The sequence below is a fragment of the Mus caroli genome, unplaced genomic scaffold, assembly GCF_978045245.1.
Source record: "Mus caroli unplaced genomic scaffold, Mus_caroli_1 scaffold_17, whole genome shotgun sequence".
In the NCBI taxonomy this organism is placed as follows: Eukaryota; Metazoa; Chordata; class Mammalia; order Rodentia; family Muridae; genus Mus; species Mus caroli.
Window position 1 is genome coordinate 35,457,949 of NW_028227272.1, and position 26,753 is coordinate 35,484,701.

General features: G+C 47.7%; 1 protein-coding gene across 2 annotated transcripts; it reads left to right on the forward strand.

Moving 5' to 3' along the window:
• The first annotated feature begins 2,651 nt into the window (after positions 1-2,651).
• Popdc2 (popeye domain cAMP effector 2) lies at positions 2,652-17,999 on the forward strand. 2 transcript variants are annotated; one of them, XM_021184761.3, is made up of 4 exons: positions 2,652-3,763; positions 9,318-9,426; positions 13,646-14,195; positions 17,555-17,999. In XM_021184761.3, exons 1-3 carry the CDS (start codon positions 3,273-3,275, stop codon positions 14,150-14,152), a joined length of 1,107 nt encoding a protein of 368 aa, XP_021040420.1. In that variant the 5' UTR covers positions 2,652-3,272; the 3' UTR covers positions 14,153-14,195; positions 17,555-17,999. The 2 variants fall into 2 exon arrangements, with proteins under 2 accessions (XP_021040420.1, XP_029326525.1); XM_029470665.2 differs by having other exon boundaries at positions 13,646-14,054.
• The last annotated feature ends 8,754 nt before the right edge of the window (positions 18,000-26,753 follow it).

Consider the following 26,753-nt stretch of genomic DNA (forward strand, 5'->3'; position numbering starts at 1 on the left):
TGAAAGGTCACAGGCTACCTTGTTACCAATGTGCATACCTTCTGTTCTGGGCTTGCCCACACATCTGTACCTATTCTTGGCATGCCCAGCTGGAGAGCACCTGAGCAGATTTTAGACCTCCTTAAATAATCCTCTCCCCTCTGCTTTTTTATTTTTCCCCTTCTTCTTAGAGTCCCCATCAGAGATTTCCCTTTGACCCTCTAGTCATCTTTTATGAGATTTCTGGGTTTTTCCAGGTTAGTCTTCCCTCTAGATTAAAAACTTCCCTGAAGGGGATTGGTTTTTTTCTATTTCATCGTTGTCTTTTGTTACTACCTCACAGCTGTCTAAATAAATGCTTATTGGCTTAAATCATCAAAGGCGTTACTTCTGGCTTTTTCCACTGTGTGTACACTTTCATGTCTGTGGGTTTCCCCAAAAGGACATTACTATCTTAATACATACAATATATTTATTCTCTTATCTCTGTCAACTGGCTTTTTAAATAAAAAGACATAATTTCCTGTTACTGTAGTCTGCTGCTCTATGGACATCAATCTAACACTGAGACCCACAACATAATTAGGTCCTCTGTTATAATGCACGTATGTAGGTGCTTAGCAATGCCCAAACACCTGGTAGAACGGTGTAGTGGAAAATTACAGCTGGCAGGGCTTTAATCACCACTCACATATTAACTCAGTAAGTTTAGACAAGTTCCTTAGCTTCGCTAAGCCTTTTTCTTCTTTTTAAAAATGGGAGGGGGGTATACAGTAAGACCCTGTCAAAAAATCAGATGATAGAATGTTATCTTGTTAGCATTAGAAAATGGTAGCTGTTAGGTAAATGTTAGTCCTCCCTGCTCAGTTCGTCTCAGGTGGAAGGACAGGGACAGTGAAGAAGGGAGCAAGGGTTAGTTAACCTGCCTGTCTCTTTAAAGGGTCAGGGCCAAGCCTATGGGCTGTCTTGCTGACCTGCTTTGAAATTCTATCTTGGAGCCTTGGTTGCTTTTGTGCCTGCCCATTGACAGCTGGCAGGGACTCCAACCCCAGCAGGGAGCCCCGGTTGCCTGAAGCACAAACAGCTGCTACTAGCTAAAGTAGGCAAGTTGGTTGGGGACCAGGCAGATGACAAAAAGAGGCATATGGAAATCCCCACCTCCACTGAACACGTGATGTCACAGTCACACCTATAACCCCAGCACTTGGGAGGCCAGGCAGGAGGATTCCCAAGAATTCCAGGACAGCCTGGACTGCCTAGTGAGTTCCAGGTGAGCCTGGGCTGAAGTGACACCCAGGCAATCAATCAATCAGAAAGGCACCCAAAGCCTGCTGTGAGAGTCCCATGGTGCTTTGTTCTCCAAATGCCCCAGCCCTTTCTGTACCAATCTCCAGAGACAGGGAGCTATGAAGCCATCTGCAGATCAATCGATTCCAATTAAAATTTTAAAATGTCTTCCTTTAGCATGGCAAGAACTTTCTGACTTCTGTAACTATGCTTCTCCTCTCGCCAAGAGAGAGTCTGCTCTCCCTTCCACCTCACCCCTCAGCTCTGCCCATGTCACCCTTCTTCCTGGGTCACACTGTTCTTTGAACTTAATTTGGTAACTTGTTGCAGGCATCGAGTTGCCATTGTTGTTTGTAGTCTCTCCCCTATAAAGTGACAGACACTCAGGTCACAGTGTACACTGAGTGTTGCGATGGGAGCTTTAGCACATTGAGCTTCGGATTTCTCCTTAGTGTTCCTCAGGTCAGTGAGTCTCCATGGAGTTAGGACTTGGATAGTTCTAGGCAGCTGAGCACTAGCCTAAAGCCTTGGAACAACAGGGCGAAGATGCTCCCGACCCCCAAGAGCCAGGGTGGAGACTCAGCAAGTCCTCCAGAAGCCAGCTAGTCAGGTCTCTTGGCTTTCATGTTTGCACAGGCCACATATGCTTCCTGCCTGTCCAAAGTTGATCCCCCAGGTTCATTTAGATGTTCCTTGAAAGTCATCAGACATTTTTGGATTGCGGAGTCGGGAGTCATGGGTCTAGTTCAGCGTTTCTGCTTACTGTGAACCCTTGCTTAAAACAAGAGTATTTCGTTTGACAGTCTCGGGTTCAAATCCTGGCTTTGCTGCCTACTCCATGTTGGAACATGTTACTTCTCAGAGGCTCCATTTTCCTCAGCTCTAGGAGAACAGTGATGAGTGAGGAATGTGTATATACACTGCTCAGTGGAGGTCGAGTACCAAAGGAGTATTTATTTCCTAGGCAGTCGCTCTAACTTGAGGTTATGGGTGTGTAGATGGGATGGTGCCTTATGTCCTGTGTTGCTATTACTCTGGGCAGATATTTGCAGAGGAGTGTCAACTTAGAGCTGAGGGGTCTGCTTTACACAGCTGCTTTTGTTGAACGAAAAGTCAAATTACAGCACAATGATATTTGCTGAGTGTCTTAAACCTTTCACGGGGCTTTCCGGTTCTCCCTGCCAGTACCGTTTCTGTTAGTAGTCCCAGGTATTCCCTCTCTGAACGGCCTTCTTACCTCCCACAAATCCCCAAATCCTTCAGACAGGACATCAGCGCTGTGTCCCGCCCACTCCATGGACCTCAATTCCCTGCTTGCTTTCCCTTTGACCCTCCCTGCCTGCCTCTGTTGACCCTGGATCTTATCTTGTCCTCTGGAGGTATGCTAAGTGCCCTGCCAGCCTGCCTGTTTGCCTGGCCTGTTTTCTTTCACTGCCAGCACCTCCTGGATTCCAATTCCAAACATGGTATCCCTCTGGGGTCACCCTTTCTTCCGGCGCCAAGAGATCATGCATTCCAAATGGAACACCAAGTGTGCTTCCCCTGCTGGCTCTCCACTCCGCGTTCTGCCTGGGAACGACAGAGAGCAGAATGTGGCTGCTTCGTCCCGTGTTGCCGAAGTTCGTGGTGTCGAGTTCCTACTTCCTCTCAGGACAATGTATGCTGTTTGCTAAGGACTAAATATGAAGACCAGCCTAAGAAAGCCGGAGCCAAAGAGGTTTACCAGAGCACTGCGGGAGTGACAAGAGCTTCGCTGAGAGTGAGAAAGAGAGGAACGAGGAAAAGAAAAATCCCAAACAACAAACTTAGGCTTTCAAGCTTCCATGAAGTGTACTATGCTCTGGCGTTCTTTCTCAGAGCCACCGGAGGCATTCCTGCCAACAAGGTTGCATTGGTAGTGAGAAGCCACCTGGGAGGACAGACTGACTGATCTCCCCCCCCCCCCCCCCCCAGTTTCCTTTGTGGAGACCGTTTCGGAGCCTGCAAAGGCCTCGAGAGCCCTAAAGATGAGTGCCAATGGCAGCTCGGTGGCTCAGCTCCTCTGGCAGCCGCCCGTGTGCAGGAGCTGGAAACCGGATGTGGAAGGAGCTGTCTACCACCTGGCCAACTGTTTCTTGCTTATGGGCTTTATGGCAGGCAGTGGAGTGTATGGATACTTCTATCTTTTCGGCATCCTGGGCCCAGGCTACCTCTGCTGCGTGCTGTGGGGCTGGTTTGATGCTTGTGGGCTAGACATCGTCCTTTGGAACGTCCTCCTGACAGTGGCTTGCCTGCTTCAGCTGGCACAGCTGGTCTATCGCGTCCGGGTGAATACCCTCCCGGAGGAATTCAATCTCCTCTACAGGACACTGTGCCTGCCCCTGCAGGTGCCCCTGCAGGTCTACAAGGAGATTGTCCACTGCTGCCATGAGCAGGTCTTGACGCTGGCCACAGAGCAGACCTACGCTGTGGAGGGGGAGACCCCCATCAACCGCCTGTCCCTGCTCCTCTCTGGCCGGTAAGCTGTCTGTGTTGACCATGCCTGGAATTCCCCGCCTCCCGCCCCCCACCCACACTTCCTGTTCCCTAGTGTTCCTTTCCATTTTGTGTCCCCTTGCATCAAGGGACGGATGTGGAAAGTCAAACCCAGAAAGATTTTTTTTCCCTAGGAGTGAGTTTGCTTCCTTTTTCTTGACACTTTCCAAGAGGAAGCTAGATCATGAGGCAATTTCTACGCTATCCAAGGTGACTGTGTTTACTTGCCACCGGAAGGGCTGATAAGGCCAGAGAGACCCAAAATGGATACACACACACACACACCCCAATGTGGAATGCCTAAAGTGCAGAACCTCTGTGAGCATTAGGAAATGACCATTTCAATAAGATCAATTTGTTCCTTTCATATGCATTTAACATTTGTGAAGCACCCGCTATATGCAGGAAATAAAACAAACAAACAACAAAACTGAGGAGGTTTCCAGCGACCCCTGTGTCCTGCCAGGGCATTAAGGAGACGCATTGTTGTAGTTGAGATATCCTATATAAGCTCTGGAGTGTAGCCCACGTGCTGACAGCTGCAGAGAGGAGCAAGTCCCACCTGGATTCCCAGACCCATTGTTCTACTGAGAGTCTACCCTGTAATCAGAGTGCCCACAGTGGCAGGAGAGTAGTGCTGCCCACAGATGCCTCACTGGCGATTCGGTGGAGACAGTGTCTCAGAGGAAGAGGGAAAGTTGGACATTGGCTGGCTTCAGGGTCAGAGTGTGTCTGTCCAGTTAGCCTCCATGGCAACAGTGGCCGTTTATGCTCAATGAGAAACCACCTTGGGGCTCTGTGTGTCACGCATTGGAAGCATCCGTGCATTCTTTGAAACATTGCCCCATAGCACCTGACCATAGACAAGCCCCTCCTCCACCGCCTCGCTGGAGGCCAAGCATGTGGCCTGGTCAAAAATGATGATACTCAGAACATTCTGGTTACAGGAAGGATGGAGAAAGGGAAAGATAAGGCAGAGGGGAGAGAAGGGGAAAGGGAGGGAAGAGTGAAAAGAGGAAAAGAAAAGGGAAGGCAAAGGAGGAAGGGAAGGAAGGAGAGTTGGTGGGGGGGCGGAGGGGGCAAACTAAGATGGTCAGGTACATGGTGGCTATTCCTAGGTGTTAACTACTTAGTTCCATGCTTATAAGACAAACAATGAACATATGGCACTTGCTCATTCATGGGACGCATGCTATTTGCCCTTCTTGGCTCCTCTGCTGAGACTAGCAGAGACTGGCCTCTCCTGTGTATGGCATTCATTCAGCAGAAACATACCATTAGCATATGGCTCTGGTGTCTTGTGACAAACTGACCGAGTCCCCAAGAAGGGTAAAACAAGGCTTGTCTTTCTACATAGCTTTTCCTAGTACGCTAAGCATCAACAGTTAGAAATCAGGCCATTTCAGGTTTCCCCTTGATCTTCAAGGTCTGGGTAGGGCTGTGTCGATGTTCTTTTTGGCTTGTTTGTCTTTTGGTGCCATCCTGTCAGCTTTGGGTTAGTGCGATACTGAACACCTCTAGGTACAGAAGAGACTCCTTTTGTGCCAGGAAGTGCAGGCTCCTATACAGCTCCCCCTGGCCTATGGGGAGTGTCCCCTGGAGCCCTTGGTTCAAACCCCAGAAGCCTCTCTCTTTGGTTTTGACAAGGGCAGCCAACCCTTGTAGGAATCAGAGAACAAGCGACTTCCTCAAAGCCCGCCGCCCTGCTGAACTGTGCTCACTCTTTCAGTTTCATAGAGGATGCATACGCACTAGATCCCACATGCACAGTCCTCCAGAGCGGACAACTGTAGAAGCCATTACAGCAAAAGGAAATGACCTGCCACTCATGTGATCGAGGAGAACACCAAAGATAAAGGATACAGCACACACCAGCTAAAAACCACTTTCGTGTGCCCGTTGGCCTGCTTAGACATTAGACAGATGGTGTCACGTCTTGGCAGCAGGCTTTGGGAACCAACTTCCTTACCTGAGGAGAGGAGGAGGAGGAGAAATGATACATACTGCTGGCTTCCTTCTCTCTTGGTGTCTTCTTTTTCTTCACGCACTCACACACACAAAGACAGACACACACAGAGACATAGACACACACATATATACTTTGTTCGTCTCTCCTCTCCCTTCCCCTGCCTTCTTTGGATTTTTTTTTTTAAGAGTAGGGATCCAGTATTAGATGTGACAAGCATTGTCTTGAACTCATGAAGCTTAAGCCAATAATAATTATGTGCCATGGTGATTAATCATGGACCTGCCATTGCCAAGGGGAAATAGTAAATGTGATTAGAGTATATAAGTTATAGATCTTCATTTTCTGGGAGGTCAGACACACTCCAGCCCCGAGAGAAACTGGTCTAGCTAAAGACAGCATGTGTGCAGACCCTGAGGATGTGGCCCTTCACTTCCTCTTACATCTTCCAGGCAGTCTCTATATATTTCCTGGTCTTGTGGTGTGTCTCTGCCATCAGAGGCTGGCTCTGTCCTTCCCGTGGTTTGGGAACTTTCTTCTCTAGGCAATCATATAATAGGTAACTACTTAATGACTACTCTTCGGTGACGTGCATGCGCACACATCTATCTAGGCATTCATTTAGGGGAGACTCAAGAGTACTAATATCCCACTGGCCAGAACCTAGCAGCAAAGGATGTAAGAAGGCATAGTCTTTAGCTGTACAGCCACACATCTGGTTAAAACTCCAGCTGCCTGGAGGAAGAAGAGCAGCCGGTATTTGAGAATAGGCTCTCTCATTAAACTCCCCAGGTCTCTGCCCATCTCTACGCTTACCTGCTCATCATAGCCTGTTTATCCTTCAGAACTCAGATGGAATGTCATTGTGAGAAGCCTATGTCCTGCAAAGGATCAGGCTCTTCCGTCCCCCTCTCCTGTGAGCCCGCTCCACCTCAGTACTCAGCACACTGATCTGCAGCCAGTTCTTCACGTGCTGGGGTATTCCACTGAGCTGTGAACCTCTCAAAGGCCAGGATCAGATTATACCCACCTCTGCAGCCCTCGGTCTTCGGGAACACGGGAGGTTCTGTGAATCGTGGTTTAGCGAGAACAGCTGCAGAGGTGATAGAAAGTCAGCTCCCTCCTCTGAGCGTGTGGGCCACAAAGGTGGGCTCGTTTGTTTCCTTCTTTGCCTGACACAACTCGCTTTAGAAGAGGTGGGCATGAACACTGGAGCTTTCTGGGGAATGGAGGAAAAGAAAAGGCGTAGGCTGGATCTTAATCTATGTCTAGATGTTACACCACATCCAAAAACCATTCACTTTATGCCGGCAAACAACTGGGGTGTTAGGTACCATACCAGACCTTCACAGAATGCAGGTCCCTTCTCTGCAGGGGCAAAGCACCAGGGTGGATGCTGGCCATAAGGATAGAGATCCAGCAAACAACATTAGTGGGGTTGCTTATCCTGCTTCAGATGTACAGCAAACCTGTGTTCATAGGAAAGGCCAGAGCAGTTGCTTAACGGGTTGGTAGTATGGAATAATCATATAATTTTTTTTTTAATTAGCTAGAATTCCTAGTCACAGCTGCAGAAAACCAACTCTATCTAGCTGATGTGAGGTGGAGTCCTTTAGAAAAAGAAAAGGATTTCTCTTCAAACTTAAGGAAAGGCATGCACTGAGGCCTCAGGCTGGAATAAGATAAGATCGTGTCTATTGGCTGTTCTGTATGATTTAGCTTCTCCTGTGGCCAGTTGGGGCACATCCTTTTGCAATGTCGGGTTCCTATTATTTGAGAGACAAGGTTTTAGGTCTTGAATACAGGAGTGTGTTAGTTTAACCAGTGTGTGATAGTTGTCTCTGCCCAAGGCACAAGGCACAGTGACTTAACCAGTTCTAAAGTCTCCAAGTTATATTAGAAAAGGCATCAGGCTAGATGTGCATGCCGGGACCATCAGTGAGGGAGGTGTTTAGGATCTTGTGTCCTTGTGCTTGGTGAAGGCAGAGAAGGTGTGATGTGGGAAGTGTCCACCACCACCTACCCAAACCTCCTGTAACATGACAGCTCGGTGAGAGAACACAGACTCTGTTCTGTTGCCTGGTAGTCATGTGACCTTAAGCTCACTGTCTTAGTCAGGGTTTCTATTCCTGCACAAACATCATGACCAAGAAGCAAGTTGGGGAGGAAAGGGTTTATTCAGCTTACATTTCCACATTGCTGTTCATTACCAAAGAAGTCAGGACTGGAACTCAAGCAGGTCAGAAAGCAGGAGCTCATGCAGAGGCCATGGAGGGATGTTCTTTACTGGCTTGCTTCCCCTGGCTTGCTCAGCCTGCTCTCTTATAGAACCAAGATTACCAGCCCAGAGATGGTCCCACCCACAAGGGGCCTTTTCCCCTTGATCACTAATTGAGAAAATGCCTTACAGTTGGATCTCATGGAGGCATTTCCTCAACTGAAGCTCCTTTCTCTGTGATAACTCCAGCTGTGTCAAGTTGACACAAAACTAGCCGGTACACTCACCACGCACTTTTCCTGACCATCTGTTTTCTTGGCAGTAAAACTCAGAAAGAAAGAAAACCAGTCATCTACATCACCGCGATGACTCAGTGGGCAGGCACACGAGAAGCATCCGTCTGCCTTCCTCACATGCTATCTTGCAAACATGAGCTGTCCTGCCCGCTGCTCCTCATGCAGCCCACCTGGAAGGGGAAAGGCAGAACAGCACCTCCCATGGCAACAGAGACATTCTACATCCACGCTGTGCCATACCGCAGCCCCAGACCACACGTGCTTGTGCTTGGGGTGCGATTAGTGTGACGGAGTAACTGGACCGACTTAACTATTTACTTTTAATGAATGTAACTCTCAATTGAAATAGCCACATGTGGTTAGTGCACAGCAGAGCCCCTGCATGGTGGTTTTCATCCTGGATACAGAATGGGATTACTGGGGAGATTTTTAAATTAATAATGTCCATAACTCACCTACAGAGATGTTTTTTAATTGCTTTGAGAACAGCTCATGCGTAAGGGTTTTTCAGGAAGTTTTGTCTCCTTCCTTCCTTCCTTCCTTTTCCTCTTTTTATCCCTTCCTTTTCTCCTCCTCCTTCTTTGGGGTGTGTGTTGGGTCTGTGGGGTGTTGGGGGATGGTAGTGGTGATACGGGATCTCACTCTAGTCCTTTCTGCTTTGGCACTTATGATGTAAGCAAGGCTGGCTTCACACTCATAGCAATCCTCCTGCAACAGCCTTCTACCTGTTGAGTGGCCACCCATAAGCTCATACACACATGATCTGCTGCTACACTAGACTCATGTACCCATAGACCACGCTGCTAGGCCCCCAAGTGTTCTTACTACCCGCTCCCCTCCCCAAGACTCTCGGCCTGCACTGTGGAATAGAAAAACACGTACAGGACGAGGACCGTGCGAGCTTCGTCCTCATCTTTAATTGGGCCATACCTGCTCTGGCTCCCCACAGTCTAGCTGAGTACTCCTGCGGGAGGGTTTCAGCTACTCAGCAATAGGCAGCGTCGGCAGAGAGCAGCCACTGCCCTTCCCCATTCAGTCTCCTCTCTCCTTTTGTCAGGGTTCGAGTGAGCCAAGATGGGCAGTTTCTGCACTACATCTTTCCGTATCAGTTCATGGACTCTCCTGAATGGGAATCACTCCATCCTTCTGAAGAGGGGACCTTCCAGGTAATAAGGAGCCCCGTGGCAGCACAGTCACCTGCCACTGTAAGCCCACAACATTGCTACCTCTCCCATCCCCTCTCTCCCATCTGCCCTTTGACCGCCTCCAAATGTGATGCTAGGAGGGGGCAGGATCGTGGCCTCTGCCTTCTCTTTGAGAAGAGGGCCTGGGCTCCTGGGTCTGGGGAACAGGGAAGGGTAGTTCTGGTCCCTGACAGTCACATCAGTCATGGGCCTACAACTGTTCCAAAAGACTGATGCCCACAGGATAAAAAAAGCTCATCCTGCTTAGGGTAACTGAAACTCATAGCAGCTCCAGCCCTCCTGGTGCACGCTGCTCATAACGTGACCCTTCTATTGCCCTGTACCTGAGATGCTTTCTAAACAAACCACCATGCTCCCCAGAACTCTTCTATGAGGCTACCAGGTTCACCTTCTGACCTCTCTGCCCCACAGCTTCCTGCAGCCGCCTGTCTGTTTGAATGCTTCCTTTGGTTTACACTGGCTGTGTGCACACTGTTCACTATTCTAATGGTGAGGAGGCATCGCCATCTCTCTGTCTCTGTGTCTGTCTCTATCTCCACACTCCAAAAGACAGCCCAAGAACAGTTTTTGCTGAACTGGTTGCCCATGAGCAGTTGGTGTCTTAGAAGACTCTGTGGGTTCAGCCATGACCCTCGGGGAAGCCTGGCCATTCAGCCCCTGCTGTCCCCTCTGCAGTCCTTCACACTTGTGGGTCTGGGTTGCTGGTAGCTAGCATGTGGCACGCACTGCCTTTTTATTGCCTCTCTGAATCATACATACCTTGTACTAAATTGGATATTACTGTTCCTCTGTTTGACAGATATGGCAGCTAAGGCCCCAGAGCATCATGTACTCAGCTAGAGAATAGAAAGGCCAAGCAAGAGCCTGGACCCTCAGAAGCATGGTCCGTTCAACCCTCTCAGGGACTCTGCCAGACAGTTTGCTGTTCTGGGGACTATGTATCTTCTGTGATATCTACCAGAGAGTCCTCTAGCCAGCATCTGAGCTAACCCCGGAACAGACACATGCCAGGCAATGCCACTGTCTGGGCCTGCTTCCGTCCTAATCCTAGCTCTGTGGCGATATTGTCAGAGAAGCAGTCTTGCTGCCCCTGACCAGCTCTAGTCACAGAACCTTTGTCCCATCTCCTCCCTCTTTGCTTTGCCCAGAGGCATTCTCTGGGGACTCCCTCAGGCCAGGAGAATGACAGAAGAGCCCCGAGTGGCTGGAACCAGCCAGAACAGGCTGTGGCATTGACAGGGAGGAGCAGGTGCCTTATGCTCTAAAGGAAGGGCTGTTACCCGAGATGGCCTCTCTGCCTGGAATGTAAGCATGCTCATATTCCACCATTTATATCTTGAGTGTTTGCCTCATTTAGAAGCAATGAGTTCCACACCCTTGCTGTTGGCTGTGTAAATTCCCATTTCCTCTTTGCAGATATCAAATGTTGTGCTATAGTTCATCTTGACCTTGCCTCTGATGTAGCTTTGTTGATTGGAAGAACAATCCTAGTTCCTGCCTAAATCGTAACTCACAGCCCATTTCACGCATCCCATCACACCCCTCAAGCACGCAGTCCACCAGATCTGCTGGCCGCTGGCCCTGTGACTCTCTCTTATTCATCAAGAGCAGGGCACAGGCCAGGCGCAGCCCACAGAATTCATCGTTAGCCTCCAGTCTGCAACCTCTTTTACCTGACTCATGTTCTACCTAGGTATGCTCTCACAAAGAAAAAGCTTGGCACTTTAGCAGAACTTTACTAGAGACAGTCCTGTATGCACATGGGAGCCAATCAAAATGTAGGTTTCTGCCGGGCAGTGGTGGCACATGCCTGTTATCCCTGCACTTGGGAGGCAGAGGCAGGTGGATTTCTGAGTTCGAGGTCAGCCTGGTCTACAGAGTGAGTTCCAAAACAGCCAGGGCTGCACAAAGAAACCCTATCTCGAAAAACAAACAAACAAAAAAGTAGGTTTCTTGGGGTTAGGGGCATGGTACAGTGGGTAACTGTTTGCTGTGTAAGCATGTAAAACTGAGTTAAGATTCCCTGGCACCCACAAAAAAGCAGAACATGGTGATGTGTTCTTGTAACTCCGGCACTAAAAAGGGGGAGCAAATATTAAAGGGAGTAGCTAACCATAAAAGTAAGACAAAAAACCAAAACAAAACAAAAAACCGTTATTTTATCTTTTAAAAACAACGGAAGAAGCGGTAACGGCCTACACAGGGGAACGCCCATGCTCGCTGTGCCTGGCCTTCTGAACGTGGACAGCATTTAGGTCAGGTCTTCCTTAGGCTCACCTGCTCTCTGCCTGACAGAGAGTTTCTTGTCTGGGACTTGGTGATAAGGACATTTAGGGCACAGGCTATGACAGAGTGTGAAAGCCACTCGCTCAGCCGTTGGTGATGGACAGACTGTGAGTACTCTCTTCAGAATTTTCTCAGGAGGCAATATGCCCGGACATGATGGTAACGGATGTCTCACAGCTGGTACAGGGGCAAACCTGAAACCAGCACCCAGCTTCTGGCCCTGATGACTAATTTAGGGCCCTGTTAGCGATCAGATGCTGTACAAAAGCTGAGGATGTAGAAGAGGAGGAGGGGCACAGTGGACAGGGAGGACGAAGAGTGAGTGGAATGGGAAGTCAGGTGTGTCTTTTTTTACAAGATTTATTTTTAAACCAGGTGGTGGTGGCACACACCTTTAATCTCAGCACTCGGGAGACAGAGCAGAGGCAAGTGGACTTCTATGAGTTCGAGGTCAGCCTGGCCTTCAGAGTGAGTTCCAGGACAGCCAGGGCTACACAGAGAAACCCTGTCTTGAAAAAAAGCAAAAAGATTTATTTTTAAGTGTGTGTGTGTGTCTAAGATTTATTTTTAATGGGGGTTGGGGGGTGCTGTGCGCACATGAGTACAGATACCTGCAGAAGCCAGAGGTGTTCGACCCATTGGAGCTGGAGTTAGGCAGTTGTGAGCTGCCTGGTGTGGATGTGAGAATCAAACTTAGGTCCTCTGCAAGAGCAGCAAGTGCTCTTAACCCCTCAGTCAACTTTCTAGCCTGGAAGGCAAGAGTTTAAGGGCGTGTATATCGTCTCTGGCAGAGAATTCTTTCAACCATATTCCATAATCGGTAAAAAAAAAAAAAAATACTCAGAGCTCAGTAGGTTAGCCTCGACGGCTGCCTTCACCACTCACAAAGACACACACTGTAGCTCTGTCAGCCAGAGGGTTGTATCAGGCAGATCAGTCAAAGTTGTCTAAGTTTATTCTCTTTTCTATACTGTCTATGGAACCATTTCATTTTCATCTTAGCTTTGCTGCTCATCTTTGGTTTTGAGACAGCGTCTTACTCTGCAGCTCAGGTTACCCTACAATCACTATGTAGCCCAAGCTGGCTTCCAGTTCTGGTCCACTCCTGAGTGCTTATAAGGAAGGCATGAGCCACCATCCCCAGCTCATCATTTGAACATGGATTATGGAGCCCTACTGTGTGCCAAGTACATGGTGCTGCCTTTTTGTCCTGCTGGTGTAATCTAGTTTGCATCCTGGGCACGGTGAATACACAGACGTCCCTCCATCCTCAGATAACTACGGAAGGGGACCTATTCCATTGCTCCCGAGTTTCTTTTCCTGTGCCTTTATATTCCTCCTCGGGTCATGAAATCCTTTGGTTTGTAACCAAGGGCAGATTCTGGGACCTGAACCCCATTGCTTTGTCCATCTGATACAGTTTGGCATGCTTAATCTGTAGCCGTTTCTTTCAATAAACTTTTCTCCCCAGACCTTTTAGTTCTACACACACACACACACACACACACTGGGAACTGAACCCCCGGCCTTTACACACATGGTCAACCACTCTACCACTAAGTTATCTCCTTCCCAGACCTTGATTTGTCTCCTCTAAGGTGCGCATGCCCTGTGTCAGGAGCTGAAGTCAGTCCCTTGCTCAACTGCCCAACACCTTCTGGAACCTCAATTTGCATATCCCACCTCCTCCATTCTGCAGTTCCACTGTTGATAACAATAATGGCTTGCCAAAGATTCTGACCTCAGTCCTGACACCGGCCATGCCCATCACAGTGCACACAAGAAGCCTGACCCTGGACTTCGTCCCAGCTAGGCCATAGAGAGCTACCATGTCAAAATAGCAGCCTGTTTCTCTGCGCTTTAAACCTTTCCCTCTCCGCTCCTAACCCCTCAGGTGACGCTGACTGCAGAGACCGAATGTAGCTACATTTCCTGGCCCCGGAAAAATCTTCACCTTCTTCTGAACAGAGAGCGATACATCTCTCGCCTCTTCTCAGCCCTGCTGGGCTATGACATTTCAGAGAAGCTCTATACCCTCAATGACAAGCTGTTTGCCAAGTTTGGGTTACGCTTCGACATCCGCCTTCCCAGCCTCTACCACGTTCTGAGTCCCTCTGCCTCAGATGGGGAACCAGAGTCTGAGAAAGATGATGAAGAAGCCCTTGAGGCAGCTGTGTCCCCTGCTCAGGCCAGGCCCATCTGCATCGTGCCAACACCCCCTTGTTCCGCGCCTCCAGCAACCACCAACCTTCCCGTGTCTCTGCCCCGGGCCAGGATGCCCAGGCCGGACAGCGGCAACCTGGGTGAGGACTCCACCAGCCTGGTGCTGGAGGATTTTGAGGAGGTTTCGGGATCAGAGTCGTTTATGGATTATAGGAGCGATGGGGAGTACATGAGGTGAGGGCGGAACTAACACGGGCACAGTCACCGGCTCAGGATCCTACGTAAGTATGCCGAGGCGAATATGCCTTGTTCCTCACACTGCTTTTGAACCCCTCAGAGGACTCACTGCTAGAACCCAACTCTACCTGTGCTCACAGCAAATGCATGCGTGGCATGAAAGATTTCTAAAACCTACTCATGATTAGTTGTAGTTACCTTGTGGAGAATGGGCTGATTGACATTTAGAGCAGGCCAATGGGCTATCGTCTTTTGAGGGTGGGCGTGACTAGATTTTGCTAATAGCTAAGAGTGCTGTTGGGGCCAAGGAGATTTTTGCATGTGGCATGTATTTCAAGGGAAGCGAATGCTGGTATGGTTCTACTGATTGTCCCTGGCACACAGAGAGTTTTGGGAAACATTTGTTACTGAGTCTTCACTAGGAAGGACTGTTAAAATCAAAGCGACTGGTGATGGCAGGCAAATAGTCTGGGGAGCAAATGGCCCTATCTTGCTTTCCTCCTGCCCAGTGGCAGACGGTGCTGGTCACTCAGGTGAGGCTCAGACAGTGCTTTGATTAAAACATTCCTAAGACAGATGTAGAACAGCCTGGGTTTTCCCAGCAGCCCATATGTGTGGGCAAGTGACCTGGTCTTAGACCCAGGTGGCCTCCCCTTGGGAACAGGATTTCCCTCGTAGGAGTGTGTACCAGGAAGGCTGTGTTTTTGTAGTTCTGAGAAGTTGCTTTCACGGTCTCCTGATTGATCCTTCAGTACTTTGACATTTTCCTCTGGACTCTACCGGACCACAGTGAGGGCTCGGCTTTTTCTGAGGAAAGCCCCACCATCCACAACCTGGGAGGCGTTTTTAAGTGACAGGGGTGCACAAACGAACCTGGCACTCTTAGAGAAGCACCCCCCAGATGTGAAGAACTAGTCTGGCACAGAAGACCTCCCAGGCGCACAGTGTGAATGAGTGCATTCGAATTTCAGACAAGCCACATTGCTGATGAGAGAATCGAGAGATGAAGGCCATGAAGACCGACCCTGGCTTTAGAGATATGGACGTTATCATTTCCTGTGGAGTAATCCAAGGCTCTGAGGCTCAGGATAACTTAGTGTACCTTCCTGTGCATTTGTCCTCTGTCTCTCCACACCCCCTTCCTTGCTGACCAGTGTGAGCTATGGGTGCTTCATGCTGTCCAGCCTGCTACCCCACCTCTTCATGTCACACAGCAGTGACTTCTGTTCTTCTTTTGGCTCTTTCCCATTCCTGACTCCTGCTTGTCCCTATTGTCTTGGTTTGTGGCTCTAAGCATCTCTCTTGCTTACACTTCACCCTCTCCATCCCCACCTGCCCCCTGACTTCTCCCGTTCTGTGGCTTGGATGTCTGGCAATCTGGTTGCTCTCTTTCCCCTTTGCCCCAGTCTCTGGCTTGGCTCTCTCGTCTCTGCCCTAAGCAACCTTGAGTCTCTGTTTTGCTAATTCTGAATCCATTCAAATCAAGGCCTGAAAAAGGCCCAGTTTTAGGGATGCTTCCCAGATGTCAGGGGACAGGCCCCATTGAAGGACACTAGAACTTTAGTGGCTGGCTGCACAGTAAAGCAAATCTGGACAGAATATACACTGTGACAGCATTAGAAATAGCCTTAGCATATCTGAGGCATCTTTGGGAGCCTAACTCACTGTGCAAAATGGCAGGATGTCTTGGGGTCCCTGCACAAGCTCCTCCCAACCCAGGAGCTTCATCACATGCTAGAACCCTAACTTCTAGCCTTGACGTCATTATCCCTTATAAGGATGTTTCCAAATTATCATGGGATCTCTCCCCAGAACCACTGTTAGCCTCCAGATATCCTTGTGTGTGTCCATCCCTGTTTTATTTAAACAGCGGAGAGGAAGGAAAGAACAGTCAGGTTTTACTTTCAAACCACAGAGTGTTCAGAATGAGGTGAACACATAGTTTTAAGTGATCATATGTTAGGCAGCTTCTGTGTGACTGCCTTCCCTCCCTGGAACCTACCCTCTGCCTTCCCATCCTGCGGAAAAAGCTGGCAGGGACTGGGGGGGGGGGTGAGGGGGGGCGGGGAGCAGCACTTCCAAGAACTCAATAACAAACGGAACCGAGTGGAAGTGGTTTCCAGCTTGGTGGCTGGCAGAATCCTATCCCAACTGAGGTGCATCCTGGGAGGAGGCTGAGAGACAGCATCTATTCCTGAGCTTCAGAAGAACTGCGGTGCCTGTACCGCATGCTTTCCCCGGCTATGCGTTCTGCCAGAGACAGAGCTGTTCTACCTCATTCAGACTCTTCCCTCAGAATGAAAGCTGATTGTTGTGGATTGCTGTTGGGATTTTCTGGTCCAGCTGATGGCTGCCAGTGCAAGCAAGCAAACAGCCACTGGGCAGACTTTCTGCTCTTAGGCACAGGCGCGCAGGTGCGCAGGCTCCAGGGGGCCTCAGCAGTGGCTGCTCTGCTGGCGGAGGCCCCCTGTGTGGGTGAGGTCCAGGGCAGCAGTCTTCTCTGCCCAGATCTTTCTTCCAACTCTGCTCTGCCAGCTTCGTCTTCCCACCCGTCTCTTTGTAGAAATGAAAGTTGGCGTCTTGCAAAGCCTTCCGAATTTCAGTTCAGGGCTTGGGTGGTTTTTCTTCCATCATCCATGTCTTAGTTAGGGTTTCTATAGCTGTGATGAAACACCACGACGGCCAAAGGAACTGCTTCCCCTTCCTTCCCTGGAACCTACTCTCTGCCTTCCCACCCTGAAAAGGAAAGGGTTTTTTCAGCGTACACGTCCACATTGCTGTTCATCATCAAGGAAGTCAGGACAGGAACTCAAACAAGACAGGAACCTGGAGGCAGGGGCTGACGCAGAGGCCAAGGAGGGCACTGCTTACTGGCTTGCTCCTTCCTCATGGCTTGCTCAGCCTGCTCTCTTATAGAGCCCAGGACCACCAGCCCAGGGACAGCACCAGCTACAGTGGGCTGTGTCCTCCCGCATTGATCACTAAGACAATGCCCTGCAGGCTTGCCCACAGCTGGCTCTCCTGGAGGCATTTTCTTTATTGAGGTTCCCTCCTCGCAGATGACTTCAGCCTGTGTCAACTTGACAGAAACTAGGCAGCACAGTCCACGAGCAGTAAGCAGGACGTAGAGTGTTTTCTTTTGAGCACTCAAGAAGAGGCTCTGTCTCTCACTCACAGACCAAGAGAAAATGGGCCTAGATAATAACATCAGAAGTGAGCCCTCCATGACCCTTCCATGTCCCAGAATGAAAGAACTGAAAGGCACAACTGCTTGTGGCTAGGCATTGGGGTGCAGTCAAAACTGGGGTCTAAAGAGGAAATAGAAACCGTACAAGGATCCCCTGAAATCTGGCAAACCCTCTGGAGCCACGCGCTGACATCCTTCTTCTGTTTCTCTCCACAGCCTCTAGACGTCCTCTCCAGAACTCTTCTCAAGTTATGCCCAGATCCCAGGCCCCTCTGGCTCCAACTCACACTCCTGAGCTCTAAGGATCACAGAGCTGTCGTCTCTGTGGCCAGATGGCACTCCTCCATGTTCCCCGGATGGCCACTTATACTCTCACCCCTCCTCTTAGCCCTCCAGAAAGATGTGTGGCAAGGTGGGGGATGGACATGACGTGAAGAAACTCACCTTCCTTACAGGAGGAGGGTCCAGAGGCACCAGGCCTGACTCCATCCTTTATGCGTTGCAGGACATTGCCAGGTTTACATGGCCTCTGAGCCTGGACTGTGAGGCTAGGAACTCACGTCACAGGGTTGTTGTGAGGATCCAGTGAGCTGATTGGGTAGAGCACCCATGGCAGGACATGGCGTCCTGCAAGCACGCAATAAAACACTTCACGCCTCTCCCCGAGTTGTTGCTTTAAATTGTCTGAAAGAATCCAACGACTTTTACCCATGCTTATTTTACTCCCCAAATTAATTTTCAATTGAAATAAAAAATTTTAAATCCCAATTGTTCCCTTCAACTTTTAATTTTAAAACACAAGTAACTGTGTCCTGTTTATGAATCTAACATTACATTTTAGTTCTTAAAAGCATTTTATAAAGTTAGCCAATGAGTTTTCCTTCCTCGAATATTTAAAAACGGCTTACCAGTTGAATATAGTCTCTCTCTCTCTTTCTCTGGCTCTTTATTCTTTTTTTTTTTTCTTTTGGTTTTTCGAGACAGGGTTTCTCTGTGTAGCCTTGGCTGTCCTGGCACTCACTTTGTAGACCAGGCTGACCTTGTACTCAGAAATCCGCCTGCCTCTGCCTCCCAAGTGCTGGGATTAAAGGCGTGCGCCACCACGCCCGGCTCTGGCTCTTTATTCTTGATTGAGTCAATATGTCCCTACTATAACAGAGGCTGGCCTCGAACTTGCATTCCTTCTGCCTCTCCTTCCTGAATGCTAGGATTACAGGTATATGCCACATACCTTGCTGAATATATTTTACTTTGTTTTTCCTCAAAAACTTCAATGTACATTCTGGTTACCTAACACTGTGTGATCCTACCCCTAATATAGTGGCTTCAAAGACTTGTAATTACTGGTTCTGCTCATGAGGTGGGGACTGGCTGGGGGCGGCTAGATGTTGTTCACACAGCTCCATGCTAGCTGGGGGCTGGCTGGGGCCGTTCACTCAGCTCCGTGCTCTTTCTCACAGTGCGGCTTTCGGCACTCACAGGCTTGAAGCAGGTTTCACCTCAGAGGCCTCTTCACTCAGCCTGTCTGGGGCCAGACTGAGAAAACTCCCACAGCTGAGGACTAACCAAAGGGGAGGCTTGCTCCGTTTCCAGGGGTTAGCTGTGCTGCTATGTGGCTCTCTAGCCTGTCTGTGAGTACACCATGCTGTCCCCATGCATTCTAACACGAATAAGCATCTGGGTTGTTTTCAGGGTTCCCGTGGACATCCATGGACACAGGCTTAGGTATGCATATGTATGTGCATTTCTTCAGCATGTACCTAGGAGTGGTACCATCAAGGCATCGGGCACTGGGTGCAAACGTGTTGAACTACAGTGGATTCAGCCAGTTTCCTTAAGTGGCTGTAGTAACTTGCATCCCTTTCAGCAATGTCTGAGAGTCCCTCTCGAGCGGTCGTGATTGGTTTTTCTAACCTTTGCCTTGTGGGTGTGCATAGCAGCTTTTCATTGTGGTTACGCTTTTCATTTTCCTGATGAACACTACGGTTGAATAACTTTTCTTTTCTGCTTTTTTCTTTTTCTATTGCTGCTCCTCCTCACAGCTGGGGTTAAGTGCTGGGGCACCTGGGTTTGTTCCACCGATACTGGGACCTGAGCTCCACTCTTTCCGGTTGCATAACAGCTGCTCTTAACCTTTGAGCCATCTCTCCAACCCCCGCCCTCTATCTCTGTCTGAGTGTTTCCTTTTATGAAGAGGCTAGTCGGGTTTCTTTAGTTATTTCTCTATTTGCTTGTTTCTTTTTTTTTTTTCTTACTGATTTGTAGAGATGCATTAAATAATCAGGTTAAAAATATTCTGTTAGCTTTTACACATTTCCCCGAAATACATTCTTTTTCGTCTATATGGTATCTTTTGGTGAACAGTTGTTTGACTTCACCGTAGGGTTGGTGTCTCCCTTTGCCTAGGTTAGTACTCTCTGTGTCGTGTTTGAGGATATTCTGCTTCCCTGGAGATGCCCCCCATTTCATCCTTCTGAATGTTTTATTGTTTTACAGCTCGTGATGAAGGCAGTGTCTGCCTGTATTTGGTTTTAGAGCATGGCATGAAGCCAGAGCCCACTTGGGTGCCCAGTTGCCTGGGCATTTGTTGCTGAGATGGTTATTTTAGCCCTTAGGCTAGCATCCATCACCACCTTTGTCATAAGTCAAACACCCCTGTACCCATACCTCTTTCTAGAACTGGGCTACTGCTCTGTTTCTTGCAGTAGCCCTGTGCTACATCCCAGCTCTCTCTCTCTCTCTGTTCTATGTTTCTATCCATTAGTAATGCCTCCTTACAGTAGCTGCTGTAGCATTGCAGTAAGCTTTGGTATCTGGCAATCTAACTGTTTCTTGGGCTATAATGGGTATTTCCTCTTACACATCTCCATACGCGGTACAAACGGCATGTACACTTTGAAGGATGTGCAGATCAAGTGTGAAAAGAGCTTATCTTTTTTCCCAATTTTTTATTAGCTATTTTCTTCATTTACATTTCAAATGCTATCCCAAAAGTCTCCTATACCCTCCCCCCACCCTGCTCCTCTACTCACCCCCACACACACACACTTCTTGGCCCTGGCGTTCCCCTGTACTGAGGCATATAAAGTTTGCAAGACCAAGGGGCCTCTCTTCCCAATGATGGCCGACTAGGCCATCTTCTGCTACATATGCAGCTAGAGACATGAGCTCCGGGGGTACTGGTTAGTTCATAGTGTTGTTCCACCTATAGGGTTGCAGACCCCTTCAGCTACTTGGGTACTTTCTCTAGCTCCTCCATTGGGGGCCCTGTGTTCCATCCAATAGATGACTGTGAGCATCCACTTCTGTATTTGCCAGACACTGGCATAGCCTCACAAGAGACAGCTATATCAGGGTCCTGTCAGCACAATCTGGCTGGCATATGCAATAGTGTCTGCATTTGGTGGATCCCCAGGTGGGGCAGTCTCTGGATGGTCCTTCCCTTCGTCTCAGCTCCAAACTTTTTCTCTATAACTCCTTCCCTGGGTATTCTGATCCCTATTCTAAGAAGGAATGACGTATCTACGTGTTGGTCTTCCTTCTTCTTGATTTTCTTGTGTTTTGCAAATTGTATCTTGGATATTCTAAGTTTCTGGGCTAATATCCATGTATCAGTGAGTGCTTATCAAATGAGTTCTTTTGTGATTGGGTTACCTCACTCAGGATGATATCCTCCAGATACATCCATTTGCTTAAGAATTTCATAAATTCATTGTTTTTAATAGCTGAGTAGTACTCCATTGTGTAAATGTACCACATTTTCTGTATCCATTCCTCTGTTGAGGGACATCTGGGTTCTTTCCAGCTTCTGGCTATTCTAAATAAGGCTGCTATGAACATAGTGGAGCATGTGTCCTTATTACCAGTTGGAACATCTTCTGGGTATATGCCCAGGAGAGGTATTGCTGGATCTTCTGGTAGTACTATGTCCAATTTTCTGAGGAACTGCCAGACTGATTTCCAGAGTGGTTGTACAAGCTTGCAATCTCACCAGCAATGGAGCAATGGAGGAATGTTCCTCTTTCTCTACATCCTCACCAGCATCTGCTGTCACCTGAATTTTTGATCTTAGCCATTCTGACTGGTGTGAAGTGGAATCTCAGGGTTGTTTTGATTTGCGTTTCCCTGATTATTAAGGATGTTGAACATTTTTTCAGGTGCTTCTCAGCCATTCGGTATTTCTCAGGTGAGAATTCTTTGTTTAGATCTGTACCCCATTTTTAATGGGGTTATTTGAATTTCTGGAGTCCATCTTCTTGAGCTCTTTGTATATATTGGATATTAGTCCCCTATCAGATTTAGGATTGGTAAAAATCCTTTCCCACTCTGTTGGTGGCCTTTTTGTCTTATTGACAATATATTTTGCCTTACAGAAGCTTTGCAATTTTATGAGGTCCCATTTGTCGATTCTTGATCTTATAGCACAAGCCATTGCTGTTCTGTTCAGGAATCTTTCCCCTGTGCCCATATCTTTGAGGCTTTCACCCACTTTCTCTTCTATAAATTTTAGTGTCTCTAGTTTTATGTGGAGTTCTTTGATCCACTTAGACTTGAACTTTGTACAAGGAGATAAGAATGGATCAATTCACATTCTTCTACATGATAACTGCCAGTTGTGTCAGCACCATTTGTTGAAAATGCTGTCTTTTTTCCACTGGATGGTTTTAGCTCCCTTGTCAAAGATCAAGTGACCATAGATGTGTGGGTTCATTTCTGGATCTTCAATTCTATTCCATTGATCTACCTGTCTGTCGTTGTACCAGTACCATGCAGTTTTTATCACAAATTGCTCTGCAGTACAGCTTGAGGTCAGGCATGGTGATTCTGAAAGACTCCGAGAGGAGCCCCTCGTTCAGGCCTCAGGACAATAGCGGACACCCAAGAACTCATGATAGACCAAGCTTGATGTAAACCACATGAGGCTTTATTCGGGGAAAGCCAGAGCTCTGGGGACGACTCATATCCCACGCAGGGGTAGAGGAGTCGACCTCGAGGGGAAAGAGGTCCCAGTTTTTATAGGCCCTCAGGGGAGAAAGGAGAAGGAGGGAGTAGGGGATTTCCAGATCTAAACAATGTCTATTCTCAAGAAATGGGTATGGGAGGGGTACAAGGAAAGAGTCTGGTGCAGGTGTAGCAACTCAGGATTGGCCAGGCTGTGGATGCAGCAACCAATATCACAAACACCTGGCAATGGGCTTCATCAGTGGGTACACACATGGGTTCAAGGAAAGGTCAAAACATTGGCAGACACACGGGTTCAAGGAGTGGCCAGAGCATTGTGCACCTCTATTTTTCTAAATCAGTGAAGCTAGTTCTGCTAACACTGACGTCTATCTTGCCAATTTCAGGGCTTCTGTGACCTTTTACATTCTGTCAGGATCTTTCAATTCCACCAGAGGTTCTTTCATTGTTGAGAATAGTTTTTGCTATCCTAGGTTTTTTGTTATTCCAGATGAATTTGCAAATTGCTGAAAGGGCTTTTCTTTACAACATTGATTTTTATTCAATTTCTGAGCATGGCTTAGCATTTTATTCATGCCGTCTCCTTTATTTTCTCACAGTCACTTTTTTGTTTGTTTTCCAAGTATATGGCCTTGCATATGCTTGTAGTTATTTGATGAATTCCATGTGATTGTGAATACTATCATTAAATACTTCTTATGTTCTTATTGTCCACTGCTGCTTACATAATACAAGTAAGTTTTGTAACTTCAACTTCCACCCAGTAATTATGATAAATACGTGTACCAATTCTCATCACAATCTATACATTCTTCAGGATTATCCAAGGATAAAATTACGTTATCTATGAGTAGCGACAGCTTTCATTTCTTCATTCCTGACCCATCCTTCCCAACCTTTCCTTTCTGGTACCTGTTGTGTTAGGTAGAACCTTTAGTACAGGGACAGAGTGGCTGGCAGAGGGCATCTTCCTTTACAGTTACCTAGAGGAAAATATTTTTGATATGTTGTCATTAGTCCGAGGAGTGCTTAAGTCTAAGGAGTTTCTTTTTACTTAAGAAAAACAAGCAAACAACAAAACAGGCTTACAGAGTTTTCAACTACGGAACCCCTTATCTGCCTCCTGGGTGTTGCTGTCACCAGTGTACGCTGAGATCTCTGGCTTCCGTAGAGTCTTATGATGCTATTTCTTTTTCTTTTTCTTTTTCTCTCTCTCTCTCTCTTTTTCTTTTTTTTCTCTTTCTTCTTTTTCTTTTTCAGATGAAATTTCTCTATATTCCTGTTTCTTTGAAATGTGAATGAATGTTGGCCTTATTAAATGGTTTTCTACATTTTTTATTGTTATCCCTTTGTTTTGTGGTGTTTGTTTTGAGGGTTTCATAGATCCCAGGCTGAATTGGAACTTGCTATATACCCAAGGAAGGCCTTAAACTCCTGATCCTCCTGCCTCCACCTTGCAAATAGTGAGATCATAGGCTCGTGTCACACACTGGGCCACTACATATACTGAGATGACTTTTCTCCTTTATTCTGATAACACTGTAAGTTCTACAAATAGAGATACATTTTTTTTTTAAGGCAAAGAAAAGCAAAACAAAAACCCTTGCATTCCTGGAATGAATCTATCTTATTCCTGAAACAAACCCAACTTTATCCTGATGTTTTTATGTATTTCTGGGCTTGGTTTGAGAACATTTTCTGTCTCTGTATTTTATAATGCAGACAAGTTGCGTATTAAAATTGCATTCACTTTATAACTCAAAATGAGCTTTCTCTCTCTCTCTCTCTCTCTCTCTCTCTCTCTCTCTCCCTCTCCTACCCTCTTCACCTTTCTCCTTCCATCCCATTCTCTGGGATTTTAAATGAAAGCATGATGCTTTATCCCTTTGCAGCAACCCTGCCTGCCTGCCTCACCCTTGGCTCACAGCACCACCCCACCCTCCACCTCCACCTGTGCTCAGCCCATCTTCCTCTTTGCTCATTTGTTCATGCCTTGGAGGCTTTTTGCTGTACTGTTATCTCTGTCTTCAGACTAAATCCCACCCTCCTCTGTGGTAAGCACTAACACCAAGCCACCATGACTTCAGAATTAGATTCCCTGCAATGTAACTGCTCTTCTGTCCCTCCTCCCCACAATCTACTCCCCACAGAGCAAAATGCTCATCTGAATGTGTAGGAGCCCAAATGCCTTCACCATTGCATGCAGGGAAACCACTGCACTAGACCGCTCCAAGGGTAAAAAGAATGGCTTATTGTGTAAGGAAATATCAAGACTATATGGTGGGTTGGGAGGCAAGATGGTGGAAAAGAAAGTGGATTTTGTATGACAGTCAGCAGGGTGGGAGTCTTTGAGCTGATACTGTTCTCACTGACCAGGAACTAGATGCTCTTGCCCATGGTAGATGGCCTTTGGGAGTGAATTAAGGAATTAAGGGAGATTCCTGGTAAATATAAACATGTCTTGTGAGATCTGATTTTCTGGTGAACAGAAACCAGACTTCAGGCTTCTGTTTACCCAATAACATTCTTTTTGTTTACCCAGCCAAAGTCATCCTGATTAGGACCATGTTACCAGTACTGCCATTTTGAGGGCTAACAACCATAAGGGAAATAAATAAACACGTGTAAGGACCAATTAGTCTCCAACTCAGAATTTCAAATGATTTTCTATTCCACTTGAATAAGACCCCAAGCTTCTTCCTGGCATGATATCAGTCAGCCTGGCTTACTTTCCTGGCATAAGGGTTATTCACTGAGAGACCCCATGACTCACAGGGCGTCTGTCTGTCTTTCTAGAGTCCAGGGATCCTGTTGATTTTTGATCATTGGGCACTGTCATCTGCAGGAAGAAAAGACTTGGTCCTGTGTTATTTCCTTTGCTTTGAACTGGAAGCACTTGCCTGTTCATTGATTAGACCGTATCACACTGACCCAGTTAACAATCAGCTTTGGTTTTGCTGATCACAGAGGCAGGCAGAGATGATGGAGAGGCGAGTGGATGGCCAGGCAGTTTCTACTCTTTAGTCTTCCCTAACTGTCCCCCAATCCACACTGCAGTGCGTGCTCACCCCACCCATGGTGATCTGCCACACTAGCCTGTATTTAGTGCTTTTGTTAGCAGTAGCTTTGTGTTGAAAAGCTTTCGATTACGCCTTCTTGGCTAGTGTCTTCTCATCTGAGCCAGGTACATACAATGACATCGAGGGTGGACGAGGCAAACCAGTAGAAGGAAAGCAGGCAAAATAGTCAGGGATAGTCCCCACTACTACTGTTAGGGTTCCTACAAGAACACCAAGCTACTCATCCATACCATATATAAAAGCGCCTACACAGAGCCCAGGGCTGGAAGGGCGAGTGAGGGGGCTGGCAGCTTCACTTCCGGGTGCTGGCAGCTTCACTTCCGGGTGTCACTGCATCCATACACAAAGCTATCTTCTCTTTAAGGAATTTTTACTTCACCTTCGGTGTAGTCTAACACAATCCTTTCCCAAAGTGCCTCTTCTACACAGTGCACAGTAGCAGTTGTCACATGATCACTTCAGACACGGAAGCCCAGGACATATTCCCTCAACAAATCTGATGTATACAGTCTAGATAGAAGCTGAACTCTTGCTCAGAAACCTGAAGCAGCACTCTACTGACCTGAATCCTGTGCACTACTCAGTATCCCTTTGTTCCCACCTTAGCTCTGCCACCCACCTACCCTGTCACCATTCTCAGTAGGACCCTGGGACCATCTCCCTCAGCTCATTTCTCTCTAGGTTCCCTCTCGGGCACTCGAGAGCTAGGGGCTTTCTCATCCGTTGCTGTGGCTGGGGCACATCACAAGGCCTCAGGCTTGGCATGCAGTTGGCAGTTCGTTGGGTGTCTGTTCAACTCATTTACTGTTATCAGAGTGACTTGCACATCTCTTTCAAGGTAGGGAAGGAAGGCTGACACTTGGGATTTCTGGATCTCTCATTCCGTCGGTTTTCCAGTTTTCTCAGCCTCTCTCTCCTATCCAAGCCGGGCCCTTTCTCCTAGCCAAGCTGGCTCTTTAAGACTAGTGAGGAAGAAGGTCTTTTCTCTGTGGTTCCTGGAGACCACAATGAATCATTCTGGCCTGATTTCCCCATCTCCTGCCCAGTCTTTATGCGTCTTCCCTCAAGTGCCCAAGAGGAAAATATTAGTTACACTTGACCTTCATCCTTTTCAGGTTCTTCCCCTTTCCATGAATCTCCTTTCTTGTAATATCATTTCTCTTCACGTAACCACTTATATTTTTGCTATTCCCCCAACAAAGTTCCTAAATTATTTTAAGCATCTGTCTTTGATGTAAAAATGTCCTTAAGAAGTGCCACGTAGCCGGGCGTGGTGGCGCACGCCTTTAATCCCAGCACTCGGGAGGCAGAGGCAGGCGGATTTCTGAGTTCGAGGCCAGCCTGGTCTACAAAGTGAGTGCCAGGACAGCCAG

Excerpts from the sequence above, each read along its gene's own strand:
- Popdc2 (XM_021184761.3), top strand. The coding sequence starts at position 3,273 with ATGAGTGCCAATGGCAGCTCGGTGGCTCAGCTCCTCTGGCAGCCGCCC. Across the intron at positions 3,764-9,317 it reads TCCCTGCTCCTCTCTGGCCG|GGTTCGAGTGAGCCAAGATG; the intron begins GTAAGCTGTCTG and ends TCCTTTTGTCAG. Across the intron at positions 9,427-13,645 it reads CTGAAGAGGGGACCTTCCAG|GTGACGCTGACTGCAGAGAC; the intron begins GTAATAAGGAGC and ends CTAACCCCTCAG.